Consider the following 27500-nt stretch of genomic DNA (forward strand, 5'->3'; position numbering starts at 1 on the left):
TTAAAAGGCCCTAATGGTGATTGAAGTTCGTGTCTCACTTCAATGCTCTGAATCTGGGAATCATCTCTATTGAATCCCACTTCCTCTGACTGCAGCCCCCCCTGCTTATGCTTACATTGCCAAAGCAAGTGAAATAGACAGGAAGTAAACAAGTGAAATAGACAGGAAGTAAACAAGTGAAATAGACAGGAAGTAAACAAGTGAAATAGACAGGAAGTAAACAAGTGAAAATAGACAGGAAGTAAACAAGTGAAAATAGACAGGAAGTAAACTAGTGAAAATAGACAGGAAGTAAACTAGTGAAAATAGACAGGAAGTAAACTAGTGAAAATAGACAGGAAGTAAACTAGTGAAAATAGACAGGAAGTAAACTAGTGAAAATAGACAGGAAGTAAACTAGTGAAAATAGACAGGAAGTAAACTAGTGAAAATAGACAGGAAGTAAACAAGTGAAATAGACAGGAAGTAAACAAGTGAAAATAGACAGGAAGTAAACAAGTGAAAATAGACAGGAAGTAAACTAGTGAAATAGACAGGAAGTAAACTAGTGAAATAGACAGGAAGTAAACCAGTGAAATAGACAGGAAGTAAACAAGGGGAAAAATAAGGGAAATAATCAGATATGAGAAAGAAACAAACTCAGGTTTTAATATAAACTCTCTTTCTCTAACTCTGTCTTTCTCTCATTCTGGCTGCCCACCTACCTCTTTCTGACTAGTCCTCTCTAGCCTCACAGAAGGCCTCCACTCTGGCCTCACAGTAGGCCTCCACTCTGGGCTCACAGTAGGCCTCCACTCTGGCCTCACAGTATGCCTCCACTCTGGCCTCACAGCAGGCCTCCACTCTGGCCTCACAGTAGGCCTCCACTCTGGCCTCACAGTAGGCCTCCACTCTGGCCTCACAGCAGGCCTCCACTCTGGCCTCACAGCAGGCCTCCACTCTGGCCTCACAGCAGGCCTCCACTCTGGCCTCACAGTAGGCCTCCACTCTGGCCTCACTGTAGGCCTCCACTCTGGCCTCACTGTAGGCCTCCACTCTGGCCTCACTGTAGGCCTCCACTCTGGCCTCACAGTAGGCCTCCACTCTGGCCTCACTGTAGGCCTCCACTCTGGCCTCACAGTAGGCCTCCACTCTGGCCTCACTGTAGGCCTCCACTCTGGCCTCACAGTAGGCCTCCACTCTGGCCTCACTGTAGGCCTCCACTCTGGCCTCACAGTAGGCCTCCACTCTGGCCTCACAGTAGGCCTCCACTCTGGCCTCACAGTAGGCCTCCACTCTGCTCACAGTAGGCCTCCACTCTGGCCTCACAGTAGGCCTCCACTCTGGCCTCACAGTAGGCCTCCACTCTGGCCTCACAGTAGGCCTCCACTCTGGCCTCACAGTAGGCCTCCACTCTGGCCTCACAGTAGGCCTCCACTCTGGCCTCACAGTAGGCCTCCACTCTGGCCTCACTGTAGGCCTCCACTCTGGCCTCACAGTAGACCTCCTCTCCACTCTGGCCTCACAGTAGGCCTCCTCTCCACTCTGGCCTCACAGTAGGCCTCCTCTCCACTCTGGCCTCACAGTAGGCCTCCTCTCCACTCTGGCCTCACAGTAGGCCTCCTCTCCACTCTGGCCTCACAGTAGGCCTCCTCTCCACTCTGGCCTCACAGTAGGCCTCCTCTCCACTCTGGCCTCACAGTAGGCCTCCACTCTGGACTCACAGTAGGCCTCCACTCTGGACTCACAGTAGGCCTCCACTCTGGCCTCACAGTAGGCCTCCTCTACTCTCTGGGCTCACAGTAGGCCTCCTCTACTCTCTGGCCTCACAGTAGGCCTCCTCTACTCTCTGGCCTCACAGTAGGCCTCCTCTACTCTCTGGCCTCACAGTAGGCCTCCTCTACTCTCTGGCCTCACAGTAGGCCTCCACTCTGCGACGTGTGAAATTATTTAACCACAACAAAGCCACAAGAATTAGCCATACAAGATTTGAGGAATTTATATGAACCTATTTTTGATTATCTATGTAAAAAATATTCCATCAAAAAGTCTCACAACATAGAAATTCAAGAAACATGTAAAAGCATTGAATCATAAAAAATAAAAAAACCAACAGCAACTTCGTACAGCCATTGAAGAGGAGTGGGACAACATTCCACAATCAACAGCCTGATCAACTCTACCCAGCACAAGGTTCACCTTTGTAATGTTCATGCTGTCTAATCAGCTTCTTGATATGCCACACCTGTCAGGTGGATGGATTATATTGACAAAGAATAAAATGCTCACGAACAGGGAGGTAAACAGATTAGGGGGGGGGTTAACAGATTAGTACAACCTTTTTTTGGGGGGGGGGGGGTCACCTCATGAAACATGGGACCAACACTTGACATGTTGCGTTTTAATATTTTTGTTCAGTGTAAGTTCATGAGGCCCTAATCTATGGATTTCACATGACTGGGAATACAGATACGCATCTGTTGGTTACAGATACCTTTAAAAAACAATAATAATAATAATTGGGGCGTGCATCGTAAATCCAGTCCGTATCTGGTGTGACCAACATTTGCCTCATGCAGTGTGACATCTCCTTCACATCGAGTTGATCAGGCTGTTGAATGTTGTCCCACTCCTCTTCAATGGATGTGTTTAGTTACTGGATAGTGGCGGGAACTGGAACATGATGTCGTACACAACGATCCAGAGCATCCCAAACATGCTCAATGGGTGACATGTCTGGTGAATATGCAGGCCATGGAAGAACTGGGACATTTTCAACTTCCAGGAATTGCGTACAGATCCTTGAGACATGGGGCCGTGTATTATCACGCTGAAACGTGAGGTGATGGTGGCTGATCTCTCGCTCTCTCTCTTGCTCTCTCTACCTCTCTCTACCTCTCTCTCTACCCCTCTCTCTACCGCTCTCCCCTTGTTTGTTTCTTTCTTTGGGAGGGCCCAGCTGGCCCCTGGGGCCCGGGTCAGCAGGTGGGAGGATGGATGGAGGGAGGGAGGGAGGGAGGGAGGATGGATGGATGGATGGATGAATAACCAGGTGATTAAAATCCGACACAGGTGAGCCTCCTTGAGAGAGTGCAAACCGTGCCCACCTCCTTGGTCACTGGAGCAGCGGGTTTGTTTCATTAATCTGGTCTTGCCCACTAACCCCCCACGTCACCCCCAGGGAGGCCTGAGTGACACAGGAGGTAGGCACGGGTTTGCACTTTTGAGACAGTTCCATTGCTTGAGGCCGGGACAAGCCTGATCAAGCACAGCTAAATTATTTGAACTTCACTCTGATGAAAGAATAGACTAGGTCCAGACGAGACTCCAATGTTGTAGCGGAAGGACAGGAAGATTGGCAGGAGGTTGGGAGTAGGAGGAGGGTCAGAGTGGGGCATGGTTGGATGGTCCGGTCCCACTCCAGGGGCTAACGAGGCCGGTCCCACTCCAGGGGCTGAGGCCGGTCCCACTCCAGGGGCTGAGGCCGGTCCCACTCCAGGGGCTAACGAGGCCGGTCCCACTCCAGGGGCTAACGAGGCCGGTCCCACTCCAGGGGCTAACGAGGCCGGTCCCACTCCAGGGGCTAACGAGGCCGGTCCCACTCCAGGGGCTAACGAGGCCGGTCCCACTCCAGGGGCTAACGAGACCGGTCCCACTCCAGGGGCTAACGAGGCCATGTGGAAGCCATGTGTGACAGCTGACATCGGCCGTTTGACCTTGGAGGAGGTAGAGATGGATCTCAATTCAGACTACCTGAAGTGATGGCCTCTAGTCTATATCCCCCACACTGTCCCTGTTTATGGGCTCTATGTCCCCCACACTGTCCCTCTTTATGGGCTCTAGTCTATATCCGATCCATAGAGAGCGAGACGGCTCCGTAGAGAGCGAGGGGGACGGCTCCGTAGAGAGCTGTACCGCCCCCGTCACTGTGCCACCTCCCCCCGTCACTGTGCCACCTCCCCCTCGTCACTGTGCCATGTTTACCCCCACCAGATCTAGCTACTAGTGTCATGTTTACCCCCCACCAGATCTAGCTACTAGTGTCATGTTTACCCCCACCAGATCTAGCTACTAGTGTCATGTTTACCCCCCACCAGATCTAGCTACTAGTGCCATGTTTACCCCCACCAGATCTAGCTACTAGTGCCATGTTTACCCCCACCAGATCTAGCTACTAGTGTCATGTTTACCCCCCACCAGATCTAGCTACTAGTGCCATGTTTACCCCCACCAGATCTAGCTACTAGTGCCATGTTTACCCCCCACCAGATCTAGCTACTAGTGCCATGTTTACCCCCCACCAGATCTAGCTACTAGTGGAATAAATAAACATTTTCTCTTTAAATATGTCAGTTGTCAATGGAGAATTGAACCATAAAGGAACGTTTTCTCAGGGAGCCTGGAATGAATCATTCTGAACCACCCACACACACACACACACACACACACACACACACACACACACACACACACTTCATCAAATGTATATTCGATATGGCAATAAAAGTGCGTGCTCATCGAGCAGAAGGCAGCAGGTGTGTGTGTGTGTGTCGCTGTAGTGGTGTAGTTTCAGGAGACCCGTTGTGTGTTCTGTCCCTGCTAAAACGTGTTCATTAGGACACGCCTCACTAAAACGTGTTCATTAGGACACGCCTCACTAAAACGTGTTCACTAGGACACGCCTCACTAAAACGTGTTCATTAGGACACGCCTCACTAAAACGTGTTCACTAGGACACGCCTCACTAAAACGTGTTCATTAGGACACGCCTCACTAAAACGTGTTCATTAGGACACGCCTCACTAAAACGTGTTCACTAGGACACGCCTCACTAAAACGTGTTCACTAGGACACGCCTCACTAAAACGTGTTCACTAGGACACGCCTCACTAAAACGTGTTCACTAGGACACGCCTCACTAAAACGTGTTCACTAGGACACGCCTCACTAAAACGTGTTCACTAGGACACGCCTCACTAAAACGTGTTCACTAGGACACGCCTCACTAAAACGTGTTCACTAGGACACGCCTCACTAAAACGTGTTCACTAGGACACGCCTCACTAAAACGTGTTCACTAGGACACGCCTCACTAAAACGTGTTCACTAGGACACGCCTCACTAAAACGTGTTCACTAGGACACGCCTCACTAAAACGTGTTCACTAGGACACGCCTCACTAAAACGTGTTCACTAGGACACGCCTCACTAAAACGTGTTCACTAGGACACGCCTCACTAAAACGTGTTCACTAGGACACGCCTCACTAAAACGTGTTCACTAGGACACGCCTCACTAAAACGTGTTCACTAGGACACGCCTCACTAAAACGTGTTCACTAGGACACGCCTCACTAAAACGTGTTCACTAGGACACGCCTCACTAAAACGTGTTCACTAGGACACGCCTCACTAAAACGTGTTAGAAGTTGGATGCAACCCTACATTGTACCTGTTCAGGTAGTACCTTTCCCAGTTCAGACGGGATGTCTACTGTTTGTGCCTAGTGGATAGAGCCACTTGTCTCTGATCTACTGTTTGTGCCTAGTGGATAGAGCCGCTTGTCTCTGAACTGCTAACGAGTGCTGAGAAGCTACATCTGTTCTGTGTCACTAAGATACTAAAGGAGAGCGAGGAGGAGGAGGAGGGGGAAGGGAGGAGCAGAGAGATGAAGAGGAGGGGGAAGGGAGGAGCAGAGAGATGAAGAGGAGGGGGAAAGGGAGGAGCAGAGATGAAGAGGAGGGGGAAGGGAGGAGCAGAGAGATGAAGGGGAGGAGAAGGAGGAGGAAAGGGAGGAGCAGAGAGATGGAGAAGGGGAGGAGGAGGAGGAGGAAAGGGAGGAGCAGAGAGAGATGGAGAAGAGGAGGGGAGGGGGAAAGGGAGGAGCAGAGAGATGGAGATGAGGGGGAAAGGGAGGAGCAGAGAGATGGAGATGAGGGGGAAAGGGAGGAGCAGAGAGATGGAGATGAGGGGGAAAGGGAGGAGCAGAGATGGAGATGAGGGGGAAAGGGAGGAGCAGAGAGATGGAGAGGAGGAGGAGGGGGAAAGAGAGGAGCAGAGAGATGGAGAGGAGAAGGAGGGGGGAAGGGAGGAGCAGAGAGATGGAGAGGAGGAGGAGGAGGGGGAAAGGGAGGAGCAGAGAGATGGAGAGGAGGAGGGGGAAAGGGAGGAGCAGAGAGATGAAGAGGAGGAGGAGAGGGGCATTTAGCTTCATTAATTAGCGCTAGCAGAGATTAGCTCGTTCTCACCTTTAAGCACCATTGATTCACTGTCCTGGTCGTAATGAAAAGCGTATTTTAAGGTAAATCCAGGATAAGGGTTAAATGAACCGGCAGAATAAAAGTAGGTGTAATGATAAAGGGGTTAATGAAGGAACTGTAATGTTGCTTCCATCCCCAATAAGGCCTGATGAGATACTTAACCAAGGGACACAAAGGAACCAGGGGAAATTAGTGACATTAATTGTAGCAGGAAGGAGGTTAGTGGGTTTTGTGTCTGTCTGAATTCCTTAGTTTCTGACTGTGTCACCCAGAACGATCGTGGTGGTATGGCTCAATGGACTTCTCCACATTTTTACATCCGTGCAAATTATGATGAGGATATTTTTCTCAAATGAAAATAGTTTTCAGTTGGTTGTTTTTTTTTTTTCAATCTATTAACATCAACCATCCAATCAAACTTTATTTATCACATTTCTATCTAAACATAATGTGTGTTATTTATTTGGTCTTTACAGGGAACATCCACTGACCCATTGGAGAATGTGGTTGAAACAGGCTAGAAATGGTTGTTGGACAGTCTTCTTGACCTGATGTGTGTTGTTTATTTGTGTTTGTACAGCGGGAACCTCTGCTGACGCCGCCGTGCCGTCCCCACCCCTTCCCGATACCCTTCCTGTGGAAACACAGCTCCCCACTGCCGAAGAGATGGAAGTCACGGACGATGACATCATAGCAGGTAGGACACACACACTACCGTGTAGACTGTTGTCTACAGGACTCCAAGCTCTTACCTGGACACACACACTACCGTGTAGACTGTTGTCTACAGGACTCCAAGCTCTTACCTGGACACACACACTACCGTGTAGACTGTTGTCTACAGGACTCCAAGCTCTTACCTGGACACACACACTACCTTGTAGACTGTTGCATGGTATCAACCCAACATGGTATCAACCCAACATGGTATCAACCCAACATGGTATCAACCCAACATGGTATCAACCCAACATGGTATCAGCATGGTAGCAGAACAACATGGTAACAACACAACATGGTATCAACCCAACATGGTATCAGCATGGTAGCAGAACAACATGGTATCAACCCAACATGGTATCAACCCAGCATGGTGGCAACCCAACATGGTATCAGCATGGTAGCAGAACAACATGGTAACAACACAACATGGTGGCAACAACACATGACAACAACATGGTACACACATTATTGGGCACAGACAACAGCACAAAGGACAAGGTAGTGACAACAATACTTCACACAAAGCAGCCACAACTGTCATGACTGACTCTTTGAATGAAGAGGTTGAGATAAAACTGTCCAGTTTGAGTGTTTGTTGCAGCTCGTTCCAGTCGCTAGCTGCAGTGAACTGAAAAGAGGAGCGCCCTAGGGACGTGTGTGCTTTGGGGACCTTTAACAGAATGTGACTGGCAGAACGGGTGTTGTATGAGGAGGATGAGGGCTGCAGTATATATCTTAGATAGGGGAGAGTGAGGCCTAAGAGGGTTTTATAAATAAGCATCAACCAGTGGGTCTTGCGACGGGTATACAGAGATGACCAGTTTACAGAGGAGTATAGAGTGCAGTGATGTGTCCTGTAAGGAGCATGTCCAATGGTTAGTATCTTGCATGGCCATTGGCCTGTCAAGAAGCACATAGAATTTCCAATACTGTACTCTAATTACTGAGTTAGAGTAACACAGTTCACACTGTTGAGTTGTGATAGGCCGGTGGCGTTGCGTTGTGATAGGCCGGTGGCGTTGCGTTGTGATAGACCGGTGGCGTTGTGATGGGGCGGTGGCGTTGAGTCACAGAGAGTTGTGATAGGCTGGTAGTGTGTTCAGCGTTAGGTAGGGGGAGGGGGTCCGGTAGGACGAGGGGAGGGGGTCCGGTAGGATGAGAGGGGGTCTGGTAGGACGAGAGGGGGAGTCCAGCAGATAGCCTAGCCACGCAGAGGGGGGGGAGTCCAGCAGATAGCCACGCAGAGAGGGGGAGTCCAGCAGATAGCCACGCAGAGAGGGGGAGTCCAGCAGATAGCCACGCAGAGAGGGGGAGTCCAGCAGATAGCCACGCAGAGAGGGGGAGTCCAGCAGATAGCCACGCAGAGAGGGGGAGTCCAGCAGATAGCCACGCAGAGAGGGGGAGTCCAGCAGATAGCCACGCAGAGAGGGGGAGTCCAGCAGATAGCCACGCAGAGAGGGGGAGTCCAGCAGATAGCCACGCAGAGAGGGGGAGTCCAGCAGATAGCCACGCAGAGAGGGGAGTCCAGCAGATAGCCACGCAGAGAGGGGGAGTCCAGCAGATAGCCACGCAGAGAGGGGGAGTCCAGCAGATAGCCACGCAGAGAGGGGGAGTCCAGCAGATAGCCACGCAGAGAGTCCAGCAGATAGCCACGCAGAGGGGGAGTCCAGCAGATAGCCACGCAGAGAGGGGGAGTCCAGCAGATAGCCACGCAGAGAGGGGGAGTCCAGCAGATAGCCACGCAGAGAGGGGGAGTCCAGCAGATAGCCACGCAGAGAGGGGGAGTCCAGCAGATAGCCACGCAGAGAGGGGGAGTCCAGCAGGATAGCCACGCAGAGAGGGGGAGTCCAGCAGGATAGCCACGCAGAGAGGGGGGAGTCCAGCAGGATAGCCACGCAGAGAGGGGGGAGTCCAGCAGGATAGCCACGCAGAGAGGGGGAGTCCAGCAGGATAGCCACGCAGAGAGGGGGAGTCCAGCAGATAGCTTAGCCACGCAGAGAGAGAGGGGGAGTCCAGCAGATAGCCACGCAGAGAGGGGGAGTCCAGCAGATAGCCACGCAGAGAGGGGGAGTCCAGCAGATAGCCACGCAGAGAGGGGGGAGTCCAGCAGATAGCCACGCAGAGAGGGGGAGTCCAGCAGATAGCCACGCAGAGAGGGGGAGTCCAGCAGGATAGCTTAGCCACGCAGAGAGGGGAGTCCAGCAGGATAGCCACGCAGAGAGGGGGAGTCCAGCAGGATAGCCACGCAGAGAGGGGGGAGTCAGCAGATAGCCACGCAGGGAGTCCAGCAGGATAGCTTAGCCAGCAGAGAGGGGGGAGTCCAGCAGGATAGCCACGCAGAGAGGGGGAGTCCAGCAGGATAGCCACGCAGAGAGGGAGTCCAGCAGGAGCTTAGCCACGCAGAGAGGGGAGTCCAGCAGGATAGCTTAGCCACGCAGAGAGGGGAGTCCAGCAGGATAGCCACGCAGAGAGGGGGAGTCCAGCAGATAGCCACGCAGAGAGGGGGAGTCCAGCAGGATAGCTTAGCCACGCAGAGAGGGGAGTCCAGCAGGATAGCCACGCAGAGAGGGGGAGTCCAGCAGGATAGCCACGCAGGGGGAGTCCAGCAGGATAGCCACGCAGAGAGGGGGAGTCCAGCAGGATAGCCACGCAGAGAGGGGGAGTCCAGCAGATAGCCACGCAGAGAGAGGGGGAGTCCAGCAGATAGCCACGCAGAGAGGGGGGAGTCCAGCAGATAGCCACGCAGAGAGGGGGAGTCCAGCAGATAGCCACGCAGAGAGGGGGAGTCCAGCAGATAGCCACGCAGAGAGGGAGTCCAGCAGATAGCCACGCAGACGCAGAGGGGAGTCCAGCAGATAGCCACGCAGAGAGGGGGAGTCCAGCAGATAGCCACGCAGAGAGGGGGAGTCCAGCAGATAGCCACGCAGTCAGAGATAGGGGAGTCCAGCAGATAGCCACGCAGAGAGGGGGAGTCCAGCAGATAGCCACGCAGAGAGGGGGAGTCCAGCAGATAGCCACGCAGAGAGGGGGGAGTCCAGCAGATAGCCACGCAGAGAGGGGGAGTCCAGCAGATAGCCACGCAGAGAGGGGACAGCAGAGAGCAGAGGGGAGTCCAGCAGATAGCCACGCAGAGAGGGGAGTCAGCAGATAGCCACGCAGAGAGGGGAGTCCAGCAGGATAGCTTAGCCACGCAGAGAGGGGGAGTCCAGCAGATAGCCACGCAGAGGGGGAGTCCAGCAGGATAGCTTAGCCACGCAGAGAGGGGAGTCCAGCAGGATAGCCACGCAGAGAGGGGAGTCCAGCAGGATAGCCACGCAGAGAGGGGGAGTCCAGCAGGATAGCCACGCAGAGAGGGGGAGTCCAGCAGGATAGCCACGCAGAGAGGGGAGTCCAGCAGATAGCTTAGCCACGCAGAGAGAGGGGGAGTCAGCAGATAGCTTAGCCACGCAGAGAGGGGGAGTCCAGCAGATAGCCACGCAGAGAGGGGGGAGTCCAGCAGATAGCCACGCCAGCAGATAGCCACGCAGAGGGGGAGTCCAGCAGATAGCCACGCAGAGAGGGGGAGTCCAGCAGATAGCCACGCAGAGAGGGGGAGTCCAGCAGATAGCCACGCAGAGAGGGGGAGTCAGCAGATAGCCACGCAGAGGGGGGAGTCAGCAGATAGCCACGCAGAGAGGGGGAGTCCAGCAGATAGCCACGCAGAGGGGGAGTCCAGCAGATAGCCACGCAGAGAGGGGGGAGTCCAGCAGATAGCCACGCAGAGAGGGGGAGTCCAGCAGATAGCCACGCAGAGAGAGGGGGAGTCCAGCAGATAGCCACGCAGAGAGGGGGAGTCCAGCAGATAGCCACGCAGAGAGAGGGGGAGTCCAGCAGATAGCCACGCAGAGAGGGGGAGTCCAGCAGGATAGCTTAGCCACGCAGAGAGGGGGGAGTCCAGCAGATAGCCACGCAGAGAGGGGGGAGTCCAGCAGGATAGCTTAGCCACGCAGAGAGAGGGGAGTCCAGCAGGATAGCCACGCAGAGAGGGGGGAGTCCAGCAGGATAGCCACGCAGAGAGGGGGGAGTCCAGCAGGATAGCCACGCAGAGAGGGGGAGTCCAGCAGGATAGCCACGCAGAGAGGGGGAGTCCAGCAGATAGCTTAGCCACGCAGAGAGAGGGGAGTCCAGCAGATAGCTTAGCCACGCAGAGAGGGGGAGTCCAGCAGATAGCCACGCAGAGAGGGGGAGTCCAGCAGATAGCCACGCAGAGAGGGGGGAGTCCAGCAGATAGCCACGCAGAGAGGGGGAGTCCAGCAGATAGCCACGCAGAGAGGGGAGTCCAGCAGATAGCCACGCAGAGAGGGGGAGTCCAGCAGATAGCCACGCAGAGAGGGGAGTCCAGCAGGATAGCTTAGCCACGCAGAGAGGGGAGTCCAGCAGGATAGCCACGCAGAGAGGGGGAGTCCAGCAGGATAGCCACGCAGAGGGGGAGTCCAGCAGAGTCCAGCAGATCCCCCACGCAGAGAGGGGGAGTCCAGCAGGATAGCTTAGCCACGCAGAGAGGGGGAGTCCAGCAGGATAGCCACGCAGAGAGGGGGGAGTCCAGCAGGATAGCCACGCAGAGAGGGGGAGTCCAGCAGGATAGCTTAGCCACGCAGAGAGGGGGAGTCCAGCAGGATAGCCACGCAGAGAGGGGGGAGTCCAGCAGGATAGCCACGCAGAGAGGGGGAGTCCAGCAGATAGCCACGCAGAGAGGGGGAGTCCAGCAGGATAGCCACGCAGAGAGGGGAGTCCAGCAGGATAGCCACGCAGAGAGGGGGAGTCCAGCAGGATAGCCACGCAGAGAGGGGGGGAGTCCAGCAGGATAGCCACGCAGAGAGGGGGAGTCCAGCAGATAGATAGCCACGCAGAGAGAGGGGGAGTCCAGCAGATAGCTTAGCCACGCAGAGAGGGGGAGTCCAGCAGATAGCCACGCAGAGAGGGGGGAGTCCAGCAGATAGCCACGCAGAGAGGGGGAGTCCAGCAGATAGCCACGCAGAGAGGGGGAGTCAGCAGATAGCCACGCAGAGAGGGGGAGTCCAGCAGATAGCCACGCAGAGAGGGGGAGTCAGCAGATAGCCACGCAGAGAGGGGGAGTCCAGCAGATAGCCACGCAGAGAGGGGGAGTCCAGCAGATAGCCACGCAGAGAGGGGGTCAGTCCAGATAGCCACGCAGAGAGGGGGAGTCCAGCAGATAGCCACGCAGAGAGGGGGAGTCCAGCAGATAGCCACGCAGAGGGGGGAGTCCAGCAGATAGCCACGCAGAGAGGGGGAGTCCAGCAGATAGCCACGCAGAGAGAGGGGAGTCCAGCAGATAGCCACGCAGAGAGGGGGAGTCCAGCAGATAGCCACGCAGAGAGGGGGAGTCCAGCAGATAGCCACGCAGAGAGGGGAGTCCAGCAGATAGCCACGCAGAGAGGGGGGAGTCCAGCAGATAGCCACGCAGAGAGGGGGAGTCCAGCAGATAGCCACGCAGAGAGGGGGAGTCCAGCAGATAGCCACGCAGAGAGGGGGAGTCCAGCAGATAGCCACGCAGAGAGGGGGAGTCCAGCAGATAGCCACGCAGAGAGGGGGGAGTCCAGCAGATAGCCACGCAGAGAGGGGGAGTCCAGCAGGATAGCCACGCAGAGAGGGGGAGTCCAGCAGATAGCCACGCAGAGAGGGGGGAGTCCAGCAGATAGCCACGCAGAGAGGGGGGAGTCCAGCAGATAGCCACGCAGAGAGGGGGGAGTCCAGCAGATAGCCACGCAGAGAGAGGCACAGCCTATTTGCCGATTTAACAAATATCGTCTTGTGTTATATATACAGTGTGGAGGAAGACAATCTCCCTCTTTGTCTCTTCTCCTCTCCCTCTCTCTGTTTTACACACGGGTCAGTTTATAGAGGTCCTGGGAGTAATTAGTTGTGGACCAGCCCCTCGCTTCATTCCCCTGTGGAGTTTCAGTTGGACCCGTCATGGGTTGGATTGGACTATGGATTATCAGGCACTTGGTAAGCAGCCTTTAGACAACATGCTGTGTCCCACATGGCTCCCTAATCCCTATATAGTGCACTACTTTTGACTGTGTTGTCTGTTGCCGGCGGGATCTTCCAATCGGTCTGTCGTCACCTGCCTGTTCTCATGAGAGCACTAATTGGAGCCATTGACACACACACACACACACACACACACACACACACACACACACACACACACACACACACACACACACACACACACACACACACACACACACAGAGAGAGAGGTAAAACATGGTTCAGTTTCACACTGAAAAATCACATCCACAAGAATCTAAGTCATGAATAGGAAAACTCTGATCATATTTCAACAACAGTTACCATGAACGGTGCCAGGAAAGCATTTCAGATTTCCATACGCAAAGTAAACCAGAGAGAGACACATTTGCCAGACAGTGAAAAGAGGTTCCTCCTGCTACTGTCTGGTTCTGTAGCAGTATGGTGGTCTGGAGGGATGATTCCTCCTGCTACTGTCTGGTTCTGTAGTAGTATGGTGGTCTGGAGGGATGATTCCTCCTGCTACTGTCTGGTTCTGTAGCAGTATGGTGGTCTGGAGGGATGATTCCTCCTGCTACTGTCTGGTTCTGTAGCAGTATGGTGGTCTGGAGGGATGATTCCTCCTGCTACTGTCTGGTTCTGTACTGAAGCAGTATGGTGGTCTGGAGGGATGATTCCTCCTGCTACTGTCTGGTTCTGTAGCAGTATGGTGGTCTGGAGGGATGATTCCTCCTGCTACTGTCTGGTTCTGTAGCAGTATGGTGATCTGGAGGGATGATTCCTCCTGCTACTGTCTGGTTCTGTACTGTAGCAGTATGGTGGTCTGGAGGGATGATTTGTAGGGGAGTAGAGTGGTAGCCTATATTCTTTTGATTTAACTAAACAAGTCAGTTAAGAACAATGACGGCCCACCCCGGACGACGCTGGGCCACGGGACTCCCAATCGGATGTAATACAGCCTGGAATCGAACCAGGGCCTGTAGATGCAGTACCATAGACCGCTGTGCCACTTGGGAGCCCACCCCTAGTGAGCTAACACATTTCTCACATTAGTCCACGCTTGGCAGCTTGACTGTGTGTGTGTGTGTGTGTGTGTGTGTGTGTGTGTGTGTGTGTGTGTGTGTGTGTGTGTGTGTGTGTGTGTGTGTGTGTGTGTGTGTGTGTGTGTGTGTGTGTGTGTGTGTGTGTGTGTGTGTGTGTGTGTGTGTGTGTGTGTGTGTGTGTGTGTGTGTGTGTGTGTGTGTGCGTGCGGAATAACGAAGCTATTCCCAGTAAATAGATAGTGTGGATATTGTTTCACAGTGTCACAAACTCTACCAGCTTTGCCCTGTTTCTGAATATGTACTCAGTTTGTTCTGTAAATAAGTAATGCGTGACTTTAGCTTTAAAGATCTGGGATTTGGCTTGATATTGAAACGGCATCAAGGCTGTTAACTGTTGTGACACTGACTAAATGTTTTATTTTAAGTGCTGAGAGGAGAGGAGTGGAGTGGAGAGGAGTGGAGTGGAGAGGAGTGGAGTGGAGAGGAGAGGAGTGGAGTGGAGAGGAGTGGAGTGGAGAGGAGTGGAGTGGAGAGGAGTGGAGTGGAGAGGAGTGGAGTGGAGAGGAGTGGAGTGGAGAGGAGTGGAGTGGAGAGGAGAGGAGTGGAGAGGAGAGGAGAGGAGTGGAGAGGAGAGGAGTGGAGTGGAGAGGAGTGGAGTGGAGAGGGAGATCTACAATAGCTTGCAAGCCCGTCTCTGTTTTAGTAATCCGGCTAACAGATGTAACACCGCCATAAGAAATGGAGAAACACTTTTTCAATATGTGAAAAATGAGAGCTGAAAATGATAAATTGTCAAGCATGTCTGGGGGTATTGACTGGTCTGCAGCAAGCCGACCCGCCAGCTCGGCCCGGCCTGAGAGCGTATTTTTGTTCTCAATAACGTCGAGCCATGCAGTGATTGCTTACAATGCAATGCTTACTGATGAACTACCTTTGTGCAGTGTTAACACCCGGCTTTAACAACAGACTCAACTTACAGAAATGTCATTTAAAAAAAATTTTTGCTTTGAGGTCGATTGCTGGGGCCTCTCGGGGATCTGATTGCTGGGGCCTCTCGGGGATCTGATTGCTGGGGCCTCTCGGGGATCTGATTGCTGGGGCCTCTCGGGGATCTGATTGCTGGGGCCTCTCGGGGATCTGATTGCTGGGGCCTCTCGGGGATCTGATTGCTGGGGCCTCTCGGTGATCTGATTGCTGGGACGACCCACGGCTGAATCTAGTTGATGATCCCTGGCCTGTGTGTGTGTGTGTGTGTGTGTGTACAGGGATGCTCTCTCTCCCTGCGTCCCCCTAACCCTTCCTCTCCCCTCCCCTTCCTGTCTCCTCCCCTTCCTCTCTCTCTCCATGCCATACCTTTCTTCTCCTCCACTACCAACCAAGCTGACCAGCCATGCTTAGGTACATACTGTGTACACACACACACACTACCAGCATGCTACATGCCGCTACAACATTTACAATACACTGCTCTTCTAATAGCCTTATTTCATAATGGACCCACTGCTCAGGATGGAAGCTTTGCATGGAGGAGGAGAGGAAATGTAGGTTATAGATGAGAGGATCAAAGCACACAGTGATATTTTTTTTATTTTATTTTTACCTTTAACCAGGCAAGTCAGTTAAGAACAAATTCTTATTTTCAATGACGGCCTGGGAACAGTGGGTTAACTGCCTGTTCAGGGGCAGAACGACAGATTTGTACCTTGTCAGCTCGGGGGTTTGAACTCGCAACCTTCCGGTTACTAGTCCAACGCTCTAACCACTAGGCTACGCTGCCGATTGTTGATTGTTGCTATGGTTTTACTTCCCAACCAATCAGAGAAACGTCAAAAAAATTTAAGGCGTCAGCTGTGTTGTGTGGCAGGGTGTGGCATTGTGTGGCAGGGTGTGTTGTGTGGCAGGGTGTGTTGTGTGGCAGGGTGTGGTTGTGTGGTTGTGTGTGTTGTGTGGCAGGGTGTGGTTGTGTGGTTGTGTGTGTTGTGTGGCAGGGTGTGGTTGTGTGGCAGGCTGTGGTTGTGTGGCAGGGTGTGGCAGGGTGTGGTTGGGTGGCAGGGTGTGGTTGTGTGGCAGGGTGTGGTTGTGTGGCAGGGTGTGTTGTGTGGTTGTGTGGCAGGGTGTGGTTGTGTGGCAGGGTGTGGTTGTGTGTGATTGTGTGGCAGGGTGTGGCAGGGTGTGGTTGTGTGGCAGGGTGTGGTTGTGTGGCAGGGTGTGTTAGGGTGTGGCAGGGTGTGTTAGGGTGTGGCAGGGTGTATTAGGGTGTGGCAGGGTGTGGTTGTGTGTGGTTGTGTGGCAGGGTGTGGTTGTGTGGCAGGGTGTGGTTGTGTGGCAGGGTGTGGCAGGGTATGTTGTGTGGCAGGGTGTGGCAGGGTGTGGTTGTGTGGCAGGGTGTGGTTGTGTGTGGTTGTGTGTGGTTGTGTGTGGTTGTGTGGCAGGGTGTGGTTGTGTGTGGTTGTGTGGCAGGGTGTGGTTGTGTGTGGTTGTGTGGCAGGGTGTGGTTGTGTGGCAGGGTGTGGTTGTGTGGCAGGGTGTGGTTGTGTGTGGTTGTGTGGCAGGGTGTGGTTGTGTGGCAGGTGGTTGTGTGTGGTTGTGTGGCAGGGTGTGGTTGTGTGGCAGGGTGTGGTTGTGTGGCAGGGTGTGGTTGTGTGGCAGGGTGTGGTTGTGTGTGGTTGTGTGGCAGGGTCTGGTTGTGTGGCAGGGTGTGGTTGTGTGTGGTTGTGTGGCAGGGTGTGGTTGTGTGTGGTTGTGTGGCAGGGTGTGGTTGTGTGGCAGGGTGTGGTTGTGTGTGGTTGTGTGGCAGGGTGTGGTTGTGTGTGGCAGGGTGTGTTAGGGTGTGGTTGTGTGTGGTTGTGTGGCAGGGTGTGGTTGTGTGTGGTTGTGTGGCAGGGTGTGGTTGTGTGGCAGGGTGTGGTTGTGTGGCAGGGTGTGGTTGTGTGTGGTTGTGTGGCAGGGTGTGGTTGTGTGTGGTTGTGTGTGGTTGTGTGGCAGGGTGTGGTTGTGTGTGGTTGTGTGGTTGTGTGTGGTTGTGTGGCAGGGTGTGGTTGTGTGGCAGAGTGTGTTGTGTGTGGTTGTGTGGCAGGGTGTGGTTGTGTGTGGTTGTGTGGCAGGGTGTGGTTGTGTGGCAGGGTGTGTTAGGGTGTGGCAGGGTGTGTTAGGGTGTGGCAGGGTGTGGTTGTGTGTGGTTGTGTGGCAGGGTGTGGTTGTGTGGCAGGGTGTGGTTGTGTGGCAGGGTGTGGTTGTGTGGTTGTGTGGCAGGGTGTGGTTGTGTGTGGTTGTGTGGCAGGGTGTGGTTGTGTGGCAGGGTGTGGTTGTGTGGCAAGATGTTGCGGTGTTAGAGATGCTTCGTTAATCCAGGACTAGATTTGAGAAACCGTTGTAGGGAAGGAAGGATGTAGAGAAATTAGATTCATATTAGGGTCCTTTGAGATGAATGGATAGGTAGGTAGGATGTAAATATAGTGGTGTCTATATGGGTCGGTAGGATGTAAATATAGTGGTGTCTATATGGGTTGGTAGGATGTAAATATGATGGTGTCTATATGGGTTGGTAGGATGTAAATATAGTGGTGTCTATATGGGTTGGTAGGATGTAAATATGGTGGTGTCCTAATGGGTTGGTAGGATGTATATATAGTGGTGTCTATATGGGTTGGTAGGATGTAAATATAGTGGTGTCTATGTGGTTTCTGTTTGTTCCAACTGGTTGGGAATGTAAACGGGTGAAAGATTTGGCTGTCTGGTCCCTCCTGCCTGTCTGTCTGGTCCCTCCTGTCTGTCTGGTCCCTCCTGGCTGTCTGTCTGGTCCCTCCTGGCTGTCTGTCTGGTCCCTCCTGGCTGTCTGTCTGGTCCCTCCTGGCTGTCTGTCTGGTCCCTCCTGGCTGTCTGGTCTTTTGAGACGTCTGTCTGGTCCCTCCTGGCTGTCTGTCTGGTCCCTCCTGGCTGTCTGTCTGGTCCCTCCTGGCTGTCTGTCTGGTCCCTCCTGGCTGTCTGTCTGGTCCCTCCTGGCTGTCTGTCTGGTCCCTCCTGGCTGTCTGTCTGGTCCCTCCTGGCTGTCTGCCTGGTCCCTCCTGGCTGTCTGTCTGTCTGAGGGACTTGAGTGTCACATCCACTCCTCCTCTCTCCTCCCTTCTCCTCTCTCCTCCCTTCTCCTCTCTCCTCCCTTCTCCTTTCTCCTCCCTTCTCCTCTCTCCTCCCTTCTCCTCTCTCCTCCCTTCTCCTCTCTCCTCCCTTCTGCTCTCTCCTCCCATCTCCTCTTCTCTCCTCTCTCATCCCTTTTCCTCTCCAACTCTCCTCCCTTCTCCTCTCTCCTCCCTTCTCCTCTCTCCTCCCTTCTCCTCTCTCCTCCCTTCTCCTCTCTCCTCCCTTCTCCTCTCTCCTCCCTTCTCCTCTCTCCTCCCTTCTCCTCTCTCCTCCCTTCTCCTCTCTCCTCCCTTCTCCTCTCTCCTCCCTTCTCCTCTCTCCTCCCTTCTCCTCTCTCCTCCCTTCTCCTCTCCCTCCCTTCTGCTCTCTCCTCCCATCTCCTCTTCTCTCCTCTCTCATCCCTTTTCCTCTCCAACTCTCCTCCCTTCTCCTCTCTCCTCCCTTCTCCTCTCTCCTCCCTTCTCCTCTCTCTGTCTCCCTTCTCCTCTCTCCTCCCTTCTCCTCTCTCCTCCCTTCTCCTCTCTCCTCCCTTCTGCTCTCTCCTCCCATCTCCTCTTCTCTCCTCTCTCATCCCTTTTCCTCTCCAACTCTCCTCCCTTCTCCTCTCTCCTCCCTTCTCCTCTCTCCTCCCTTCTCCTCTCTCCTCCCTTCTCCTCTCTCCTCCCTTCTGCTCTCTCCTCCCATCTCCTCTCTCCTCCCTTCTGCTCTCTCCTCCCTTCTGCTCTCTCCTCCCATCCCCTTTTCCTCTCCAACTCTCCTCCCTTTTCCTCTCCAACTCTCCTCCCTTCTCCTCTCTCCTCCCTTCTCCTCTCTCCTCCCTTCTGCTCTCTCCTCCCATCTCCTCTTCTCTCCTCTCTCATCCCTTTTCCTCTCCAACTCTCCTCCCTTCTCCTCTCTCCTCCCTTCTCCTTTCTCCTCCCTTCTGCTCTCTCCTTTCCTCCCATCTCCTCTTCTCTCTTCTCTCCTCCTCCTCTTCACTCGTATCATCTCCCTTCTCCTCTCTTCTCCTCTTCTCCATTCCCTTCTCTCCTCTCTTCTCCTCTCCCTTTTATTCTCCTCTCCCTTCTCTCTCCCCCTTCTCATCTCTCTCTGTCATCTCCTCTGAGGGCAGCTGTGGAGCTCGTTTCTCCTTCACATCTGACGAGGACAAGAGAAAGCAGAGAGGAGGGCAGTGTGTGTGTGTGAGAAAGAGAGAGTTAAAGGCCATCATCTTCGAGTCTGACTGCAAAGCCTCCCGCGCCTCTCCTCGCACCTCCTCTGCGCCCAGCCCCCTCTCCCCTGTGCTTCCCCATGTCTCGCTGTGTCTCCCCACTTACTCTCCACGTCTCCTCCGCTTTCATCTCTAATCCGTAAAGCCTCACACGTTTATTTCTCCTCCTCTCGTTCCCACACTCCTCAGCCTGCCCCTTCAAACTGAACCAACTCCCTCCTCCCTCCCTACTGTCCACATCAGATTAACTCTCAGCTGATGCATGTTCTCTTGATCACCACCACGTTGTTCTTCAGTAGTATTTTAATTAGTTGAACGCTGGTATTCCAAATAAGACCTACTTGTGACTTTACGACCGTTCTCATACTCTCTAGTACTGTGGTTCCCAACCTTTTTTCGGTTACTGCAGCACCAACTGAATTTTTCTCTACCCAGAGTCCCTCCTCATGAGACTTCTCAAGTACCCCCCCAGGGATCCGAGTACCCCCTCATGAGACTTCTCGAGTACCCCCAATTGAGACTTCTCGAGTACCCCCTCATGAGACTTCTCGAGTACCCCCCCACAGCTCAGTGGCTTCTATGGCCATCCATCCTTCCTCCACTCCTCTATCACACCACCCATCCTCTCTGTTCTGTCCATCCATCTGTCATGTGCTCAATTATGGAGTCCCTCCCGAGTGGCGCAGTGGTCTAAGGCACTGCATCACAGTGCCACTAGAGAATCTGGGTTCGACCGGGAGGTCCATGGGGCGGCGCATAATTGGACCAGCGTCGTCCGGGTTAGGGGAGGGTTTGGCCGGCAGGGATGTTCTTGTCCCATCGCGGACTAGCATTTCTACACTGAGATTGTTTTGTTCTGTAGCTCTACATGTATCTACGTTTTGTTGGCATACTGTAGCTCTACATGTATCTACGTTTTGTTGGCATACTGTAGCTCTACATGTATCTACGTTTTGTTGGCATACTGTAGCTCTACATGTATCTACGTTTTGTTGGCATACTGTAGCTCTACATGTATCTACGTTTTGTTGGCATACTGTAGCTCTTACGCACTTCTAGTGCTGAGTGATTAACCAACATTTTATTTTTTATTAAATTGACTAATCTTAGTCCACTTACGTGAATTCCATTTAGTTCTGTTTTTTTTTGTGAGCCCAACGTGCTATTTCTCTAGAGAGAAATCAACTCCATGTGGAACACTGGGCTGAAGGGAGTTGTAGTTTTCATTAAACAAATATTCAACCTAGTTCAGCGCAAAAAAAATGTGCTAATTAACTACAATGACCATTAATCCATTGCCTTACAACAGGCCTACAAGCCCTCAGTCCAGCCTCTCTCAGCCTATTGCGGATAGTCTGGGCACTGATGGAGGGATTGCGTGTTCCTGGTGTAACTCGGGCTGTTGTTGTTGCCATCCTGTACCTGTCCGGCAGGTGTGGTGTTTGGATGTACCGATCCTGTGCAGGTGTTGTACACGTGGTCTGCTACTGTGAGGACGATCAGCTGTCCGTTCTGTCTCCCTGTAGCGCTGTCTTAGGCGTCTCACAGTACGGACATTGCAATTTATTGGCCTGGCCACATCTACAGTCCTCAATGCCTCCTTGCAGCATGCCTAAGGCACGATCACGCAGATGAGCAGGGACCCTGGGCATCTTTATTTTTGTGTTTTTCAGAGTCAGTAGAAAGGCCTCTTTAGTGTCCTAAGTTTTCATAACTGTGACCTTTAATTGCCTACTGTCTGAAAGCTGGTAGTGTCTTAAAGCCTGTCACATTAGACCAGGTTCCTCTCCCAGCCTATCACATTAGACCAGGTTCCTCTCCCTCTCCTAGCCTGTCACATTAGACCAGGTTCCTCTCCCTCTCCTAGCCTGTCACATTAGACCAGGTTCCTCTCCCTCTCCTAGCCTGTCACATTAGACCAGGTTCCTCTCCCTCTCCCAGCCTGTCACATTAGACCAGGTTCCTCTCCCAGCCTGTCACATTAGACCAGGTTCCTCTCCCTCTCCTAGCCTGTCACATTAGACCAGGTTCCTCTCCCTCTCCTAGCCTGTCACATTAGACCAGGTTCCTCTCCTAGCCTGTCACATTAGACCAGGTTCCTCTCCCTCTCCTAGCCTGTCACATTAGACCAGGTTCCTCTCCTAGCCTGTCACATTAGACCAGGTTCCTCTCCTAGCCTGTCACATTAGACCAGGTTCCTCTCCTAGCCTGTCACATTAGACCAGGTTCCTCTCCCTCTCCTAGCCTGTCACATTAGACCAGGTTCCTCTCCTAGCCTGTCACATTAGACCAGGTTCCTCTCCCTCTCCTAGCCTGTCACATTAGACCAGGTTCCTCTCCTAGCCTGTCACATTAGACCAGGTTCCTCTCCTAGCCTGTCACATTAGACCAGGTTCCTCTCCCAGCCTGTCACATTAGACCAGGTTCCTCTCCTAGCCTATCACATTAGACCAGGTTCCTCTCCCTCTCCTAGCTTGTCACATTAGACCAGGTTCCTCTCCCTCTCCTAGCCTATCACATTAGACCAGGTTCCTCTCCCTCTCCTAGCCTATCACATTAGACCAGGTTCCTCTCCCAGCCTGTCACATTAGACCAAGTCCCTCTCCCAGCCTATCACATTAGACCAGGTTCCTCTCCCAGCCTGTCACATTAGACCAAGTCCCTCTCCCAGCCTATCACATTAGACCAGGTTCCTCTCCCAGCTTGTCACATTAGACCAGGTTCCTCTCCCAGCTTGTCACATTAGACCAGGTTCCTCTCCCTCTCCCAGCCTGTCACATTAGACCAGGTTCCTCTCCCTCTCCCAGCCTGTCACATTAGACCAGGTTCCTCTCCCTCTCCCAGCCTGTCACATTAGACCAGGTTCCTCTCCCAGCCTGTCACATTAGACCAGGTTCCTCTCCCAGCCTGTCACATTAGACCAGGTTCCTCTCCCTCTCCCAGCCTATCACATTAGACCAGGTTCCTCTCCCAGCCTGTCACATTAGACCAGGTTCCTCTCCCTCTCCCAGCCTGTCACATTAGACCAGGTCCCTCTCCCAGCCTATCACATTAGACCAAGTCCCTCTCCCAGCCTATCACATTAGACCAGGTTCCTCTCCCAGCCTGTCACATTAGACCAGGTTCCTCTCCTAGCCTATCACATTAGACCAGGTTCCTCTCCCTCTCCTAGCCTGTCACATTAGACCAGGTTCCTCTCCCAGCCTATCACATTAGACCAGGTTCCTCTCCCAGCCTGTCACATTAGACCAGGTTCCTCTCCCTCTCCCAGCTTGTCACATTAGACCAGGTTCCTCTCCCTCTCCCAGCTTGTCACATTAGACCAGGTTCCTCTCCCTCTCCCAGCTTGTCACATTAGACCAGGTTCCTCTCCCAGCCTATCACATTAGACCAGGTTCCTCTCCTAGCCTATCACATTAGACCAGGTTCCTCTCCCAGCCTGTCACATTAGACCAGGTCCCTCTCCCTCTCCCAGCCTGTCACATTAGACCAGGTTCCTCTCCCTCTCCCAGCCTATCACATTAGACCAGGTTCCTCTCCCAGCTTGTCACATTAGACCAGGTTCCTCTCCCTCTCCTAGCCTGTCACATTAGACCAGGTTCCTCTCCCTCTCCTAGCCTGTCACATTAGACCAGGTTCCTCTCCCTCTCCCAGCTTGTCACATTAGACCAGGTTCCTCTCCCAGCTTGTCACATTAGACCAGGTTCCTCTCCCAGCTTGTCACATTAGACCAGGTTCCTCTCCCAGCCTGTCACATTAGACCAGGTTCCTCTCCTAGCCTATCACATTAGACCAGGTTCCTCTCCCAGCCTGTCACATTAGACCAGGTTCCTCTCCCTCTCTGCATCTGTAGGTGTCAGTTGATGAAGGATAGAGGACTGTCAAATCAGACTGGGGTCCTTTCTGCATCAGCCGGCCAGAGAGGGTCAGAGGTCAACCTGCCATCACCTCTGATGTCATTAAGGACTCATGATTGGTTTAGCTGAAATGCTACCCTCTCCCTCTAATCTAATAGAAAGCCCTGATCGGAGAAGTTCAGGGAGGTCATTTAGTGCAATTTATCCTGAATGGATGATCTTCCTGCTGAAGATGACAGTCCAGTACACATGGACATATAGATGCATTGCGACATCACAATGCTTGATAGTGTAAGGAATACCTAGGATAGGATAAGTAATCCTTCTCACCCCCCCCCCTTTAAGATTTAGATGCACTATTGTAAAGTGACTGTTCCACTGGATGTCATAAGGTGAATGCACCAATTTGTAAGTCGCTCTGGATAAGAGCGTCTGCTAAATGACTTAAATGTAAATGTTTATTACTTATTGTTCAGAACAGTATGCTTTTATTGTGCTGCATAGATTATATCCTATAATTCAACACTTTTGTTTGTGATGCATTTATAAATTGTGTGGAGTTTCAATGGTCAATGGCTGAGTATTCTGATCAATGACTCCGCATGTAATCTATACACAGGGGATAGAGATGGGAGGAGGGTTCTCAGGGGATAGAGATGGGAGGAGGGTTCTCAGGGGATAGAGATGGGAGGAGGGTTCTCAGGGGATAGAGATGGGAGGAGGGTTCTCAGGGGATAGAGATGGGAGGAGGGTTCTCAGGGGATAGAGATGGGAGGAGGGTTCTCAGGGGATAGAGATGGGAGGAGGGTTCTCAGGGGATAGACTGAGGAGAGGAGGGTTCTCAGGGGATAGACTGAGGAGAGGAGGGTTCTCAGGGGATAGACTGAGGAGAGGAGGGTTCACAGGGGATAGACTGAGGAGAGGAGGGTTCACAGGGGATAGACTGAGGAGAGGAGGAGGGTTCTCAGGGGATAGACTGAGAGGAGGGTTCTCAGGGGATAGACTGAGAGGAGGGTTCTCAGGGGATAGACTGAGAGGAGGGTTCTCAGGGGATAGACTGAGAGGAGGGTTCTCAGGGGATAGACTGAGGAGAGGGTTTTCAGGGGATAGACTGAGAGGAGGGTTTTCAGGGGATAGACTGAGAGGAGGGTTTTCAGGGGATAGACTGAGAGGAGGGTTTTCAGGGGATAGACTGAGGAGAGGAAGAGGAGGGTTCTCAGGGGATAGAGATGGGAGGAGGGTTCACAGGGAATAGAGATGGGAGGAGGGTTCTCGGGGGATAGACTGAGAGGAGGGTTCACAGAGGATAGACTGAGAGGAAGAGGAGGGTTCTCAGGGGAAAGAGCGTCTGCTAAATGACTTAAATGTAAATGTAATAGACTGAGGAGAGGAAGAGGAGGGTTCTCAGGGGATAGACTGAGAGGAAGAGGAGGGTTCTCAGGGGATAGACTGAGAGGAAGAGGAGGGTTCTCAGGGGATAGAGATGGGAGAGGAGGGTTCACAGAGGATAGACTGAGAGGAAGAGGAGGGTTCTCAGGGGATAGACTGAGGAGAGGAAGAGGAGGGTTCTCAGGGGATAGATGAGGAGAGGAAGAGGAGGGTTCACAGGGCTTGGTGTCCTTGGTCCCTGTACCTTTGTCTCTGAGAGCTGTGACATCACAGTTCAGAGTTCATCGCCCTTGCCACAGCCTGTCCACTCCGCCCCTCCCCCTTTAGCAACCCCTCCCTCTCCTCACCCCTTTAGCAACCCCTCCCTCCCCTCCCCCTTTAGCAACCCCTCCCTCCCCTCACCCCTTTAGCAACCCCTCCCTCCCCTCACCCCTTTTTTTCTCTTGTGGCTCTTTCTCCATCTTCTCCCCTCCATCCATTTCCCCCTTTCTCTCCATCTTCTCCCCTCCATCCATTTCCCCCTTTCTCTCCATCTTCTCCCCTCCATCCATTTCCCCCTTTCTCTCCATCTTCTCCCCTCCATCCATTTCCCCCTTTCTCTCCATCTTCTCTCCTCCATCCATTTCCCCCTTTCTCTCCATCTTCTCCCCTCCATCCATTTCCCCCTTTCTCTCCATCTTCTCCCCTCCATCCATTTCCCCCTTTCTCTCCATCTTCTCCCCTCCATCCATTTCCCCCTTTCTCTCCATCTTCTCCCCTCCATCCATTTCCCCCTTTCTCTCCATCTTCTCCCCTCCATCCATTTCCCCCTTTCTCTCCATCTTCTCTCCTCCATCCATTTCCCCCTTTCTCTCCATCTTCTCTCCTCCATCCATTTCCCCCTTTCTCTCCATCTTCTCCCCTCCATCCATTTCCCCCTTTCTCTCCATCTTCTCCCCTCCATCCATTTCCCCCTTTCTCTCCATCTTCTCCCCTCCATCCATTTCCCCCTTTCTCTCCATCTTCTCTCCTCCATCCATTTCCCCCTTTCTCTCCATCTTCTCTCCTCCATCCATTTCCCCCTTTCTCTCCATCTTCTCTCCTCCATCCATTTCCCCCTTTCTCTCCATCTTCTCTCCTCCATCCATTTCCCCCTTTCTCTCCATCTTCTCTCCTCCATCCATTTCCCCCTTTCTCTCCATCTTCTCTCCTCCATCCATTTCCCCCTTTCTCTCCATCTTCTCTCCTCCATCCATTTCCCCCTTTCTCTCCATCTTCTCCCCTCCATCCATTTCCCCCTTTCTCTCCATCTTCTCCCCTCCATCCATTTCCCCCTTTCTCTCCATCTTCTCCCCTCCATCCATTTCCCCCTTTCTCTCCATCTTCTCTCCTCCATCCATTTCCCCCTTTCTCTCCATCTTCTCCCCTCCATCCATTTCCCCCTTTCTCTCCATCTTCTCTCCTCCATCCATTTCCCCCTTTCTCTCCATCTTCTCCCCTCCATCCATTTCCCCCTTTCTCTCCATCTTCTCCCATCCATCCATTTCCCCCTTTCTCTCCATCTTCTCCCCTCCATCCATTTCCCCCTTTCTCTCCATATTGTCTCTCTTCACTCGGAGGCCAGAGGGGAGGAGAGGAGGCCAGAGGAGAGGGAGGGAGGGAGGAGGAGGTGGTGGGGGGAGGCCAGGGGGGGGGCAGAGGAGAGGGAGGGAGGGAGGGGAGGAGAGGTGGTGTGGGGGGGGGGGCAGAGGAGAGGGAGGGAGGGAGGGAGGGAGGGAGGGAGGGAGGAGGGAGGTGGTGGGGGGGAGAGGAGGCCAAAAGGGGGGGGGGGCAGTTGTCTGACCACATGGAGTCTGAAACCGAGCTTTTGGTTTATATTAATCTATTGGTGTTTGTCCCTCCTTTCCATTTGGCTCAGTATTTATCTGGTTTTGAAACCTGCAGCTCTCATCATCCCTCCGTCCTTCTACCAACCCTCTTCTATTTCTTCCCTCCCTCTTTCTTTCTCTCCCTCTTCTTCTCTCTCTTCTTTCTCTCCTCACTGTAATTGCACTCAGATCACCAGGTTAAAGGTCACAGTGAACAGTGGAGCAATCTTCGGAGAGGAGAGAGGGGGAGGAGTAGGGTAGATCAAGCTGAAGAGATGCATAACCCTGGGGGAGGGAGCGAGAGGTAGAGGGGAGAGAGGGGCCAATCTTGGAGAGCGAGTGATAAAAAGGGAAAGAGAAAAAAGATGGACGGTGGGATAGAGGGGCCAATCTGTCAGAGAGCTGTCTCTGTGGAGGGTTGACCTCTGACTGGCCACACGCTCTGTCTTCCCTGTGGAGAACCTGCCCTGTGGGGGGAGGAGAACCTGCCCTGTGGGGGGAGGAGAACCTGCCCTGTGGGGAGAGGAGAACCTGCCCTGTGGGGGGAGGAGAACCTGCCCTGTGGGGGGAGGAGAGGAGAACCTGCCCTGTGGGGGGGGGGAGGAGAACCTGCCCTGTGGGTGGAGGAGAACCTGCCCTGTGGGGGGAGGAGAGGAGAACCTGCCCTGTGGGGGAGGAGAGAACCTGCCCTGTGGGGGGAGGAGAGGAGAACCTGCCCTGTGGGGGAGGAGGAGAGGAGAACCTGCCCTGTGGGGGGGAGAGAGGAGAACCTGCCCTGTGGGGGGAGGAGAGGAGAACCTGCCCTGTGGGGGGAGGAGAGGAGAACCTGCCCTGTGGGGGGAGGAGATTTCCTGTTCCGGTCCTCCAGCTGTGAGGGGGTGAACATCCCAGAGGATGACACTGGTCTTTCTCTCCCCCTCTCTCCCCCCTCCACCTGTCCCACGGTTGGATGGGCTGGCCAGTGACACGTGTGTGGGTGGGTGTGTGTGTTGCTCTGTTCCGAACCCCAGCAGGGTTTATGG

At 53.4% G+C, this 27500-nt stretch overlaps 1 protein-coding gene across 3 annotated transcripts in view; it reads left to right on the plus strand.

The window, feature by feature from the left end:
* The window catches only part of LOC123989545 (WD repeat-containing protein 7), a 366883-nt gene that overhangs the window by 142989 nt on the left and 196394 nt on the right, over nt 1-27500 (plus strand). For all 3 annotated transcript variants that reach the window (XM_046290631.1, XM_046290633.1, XM_046290632.1), the window contains one exon: nt 6819-6935. In XM_046290631.1, coding sequence (XP_046146587.1) covers nt 6819-6935 — 117 coding nt within the window. The remainder of the gene's footprint in view (nt 1-6818; nt 6936-27500) is intronic.

The sequence above is a fragment of the Oncorhynchus gorbuscha genome, linkage group LG11, assembly GCF_021184085.1.
Source record: "Oncorhynchus gorbuscha isolate QuinsamMale2020 ecotype Even-year linkage group LG11, OgorEven_v1.0, whole genome shotgun sequence".
NCBI lineage: Eukaryota > Metazoa > Chordata > Actinopteri > Salmoniformes > Salmonidae > Oncorhynchus > Oncorhynchus gorbuscha.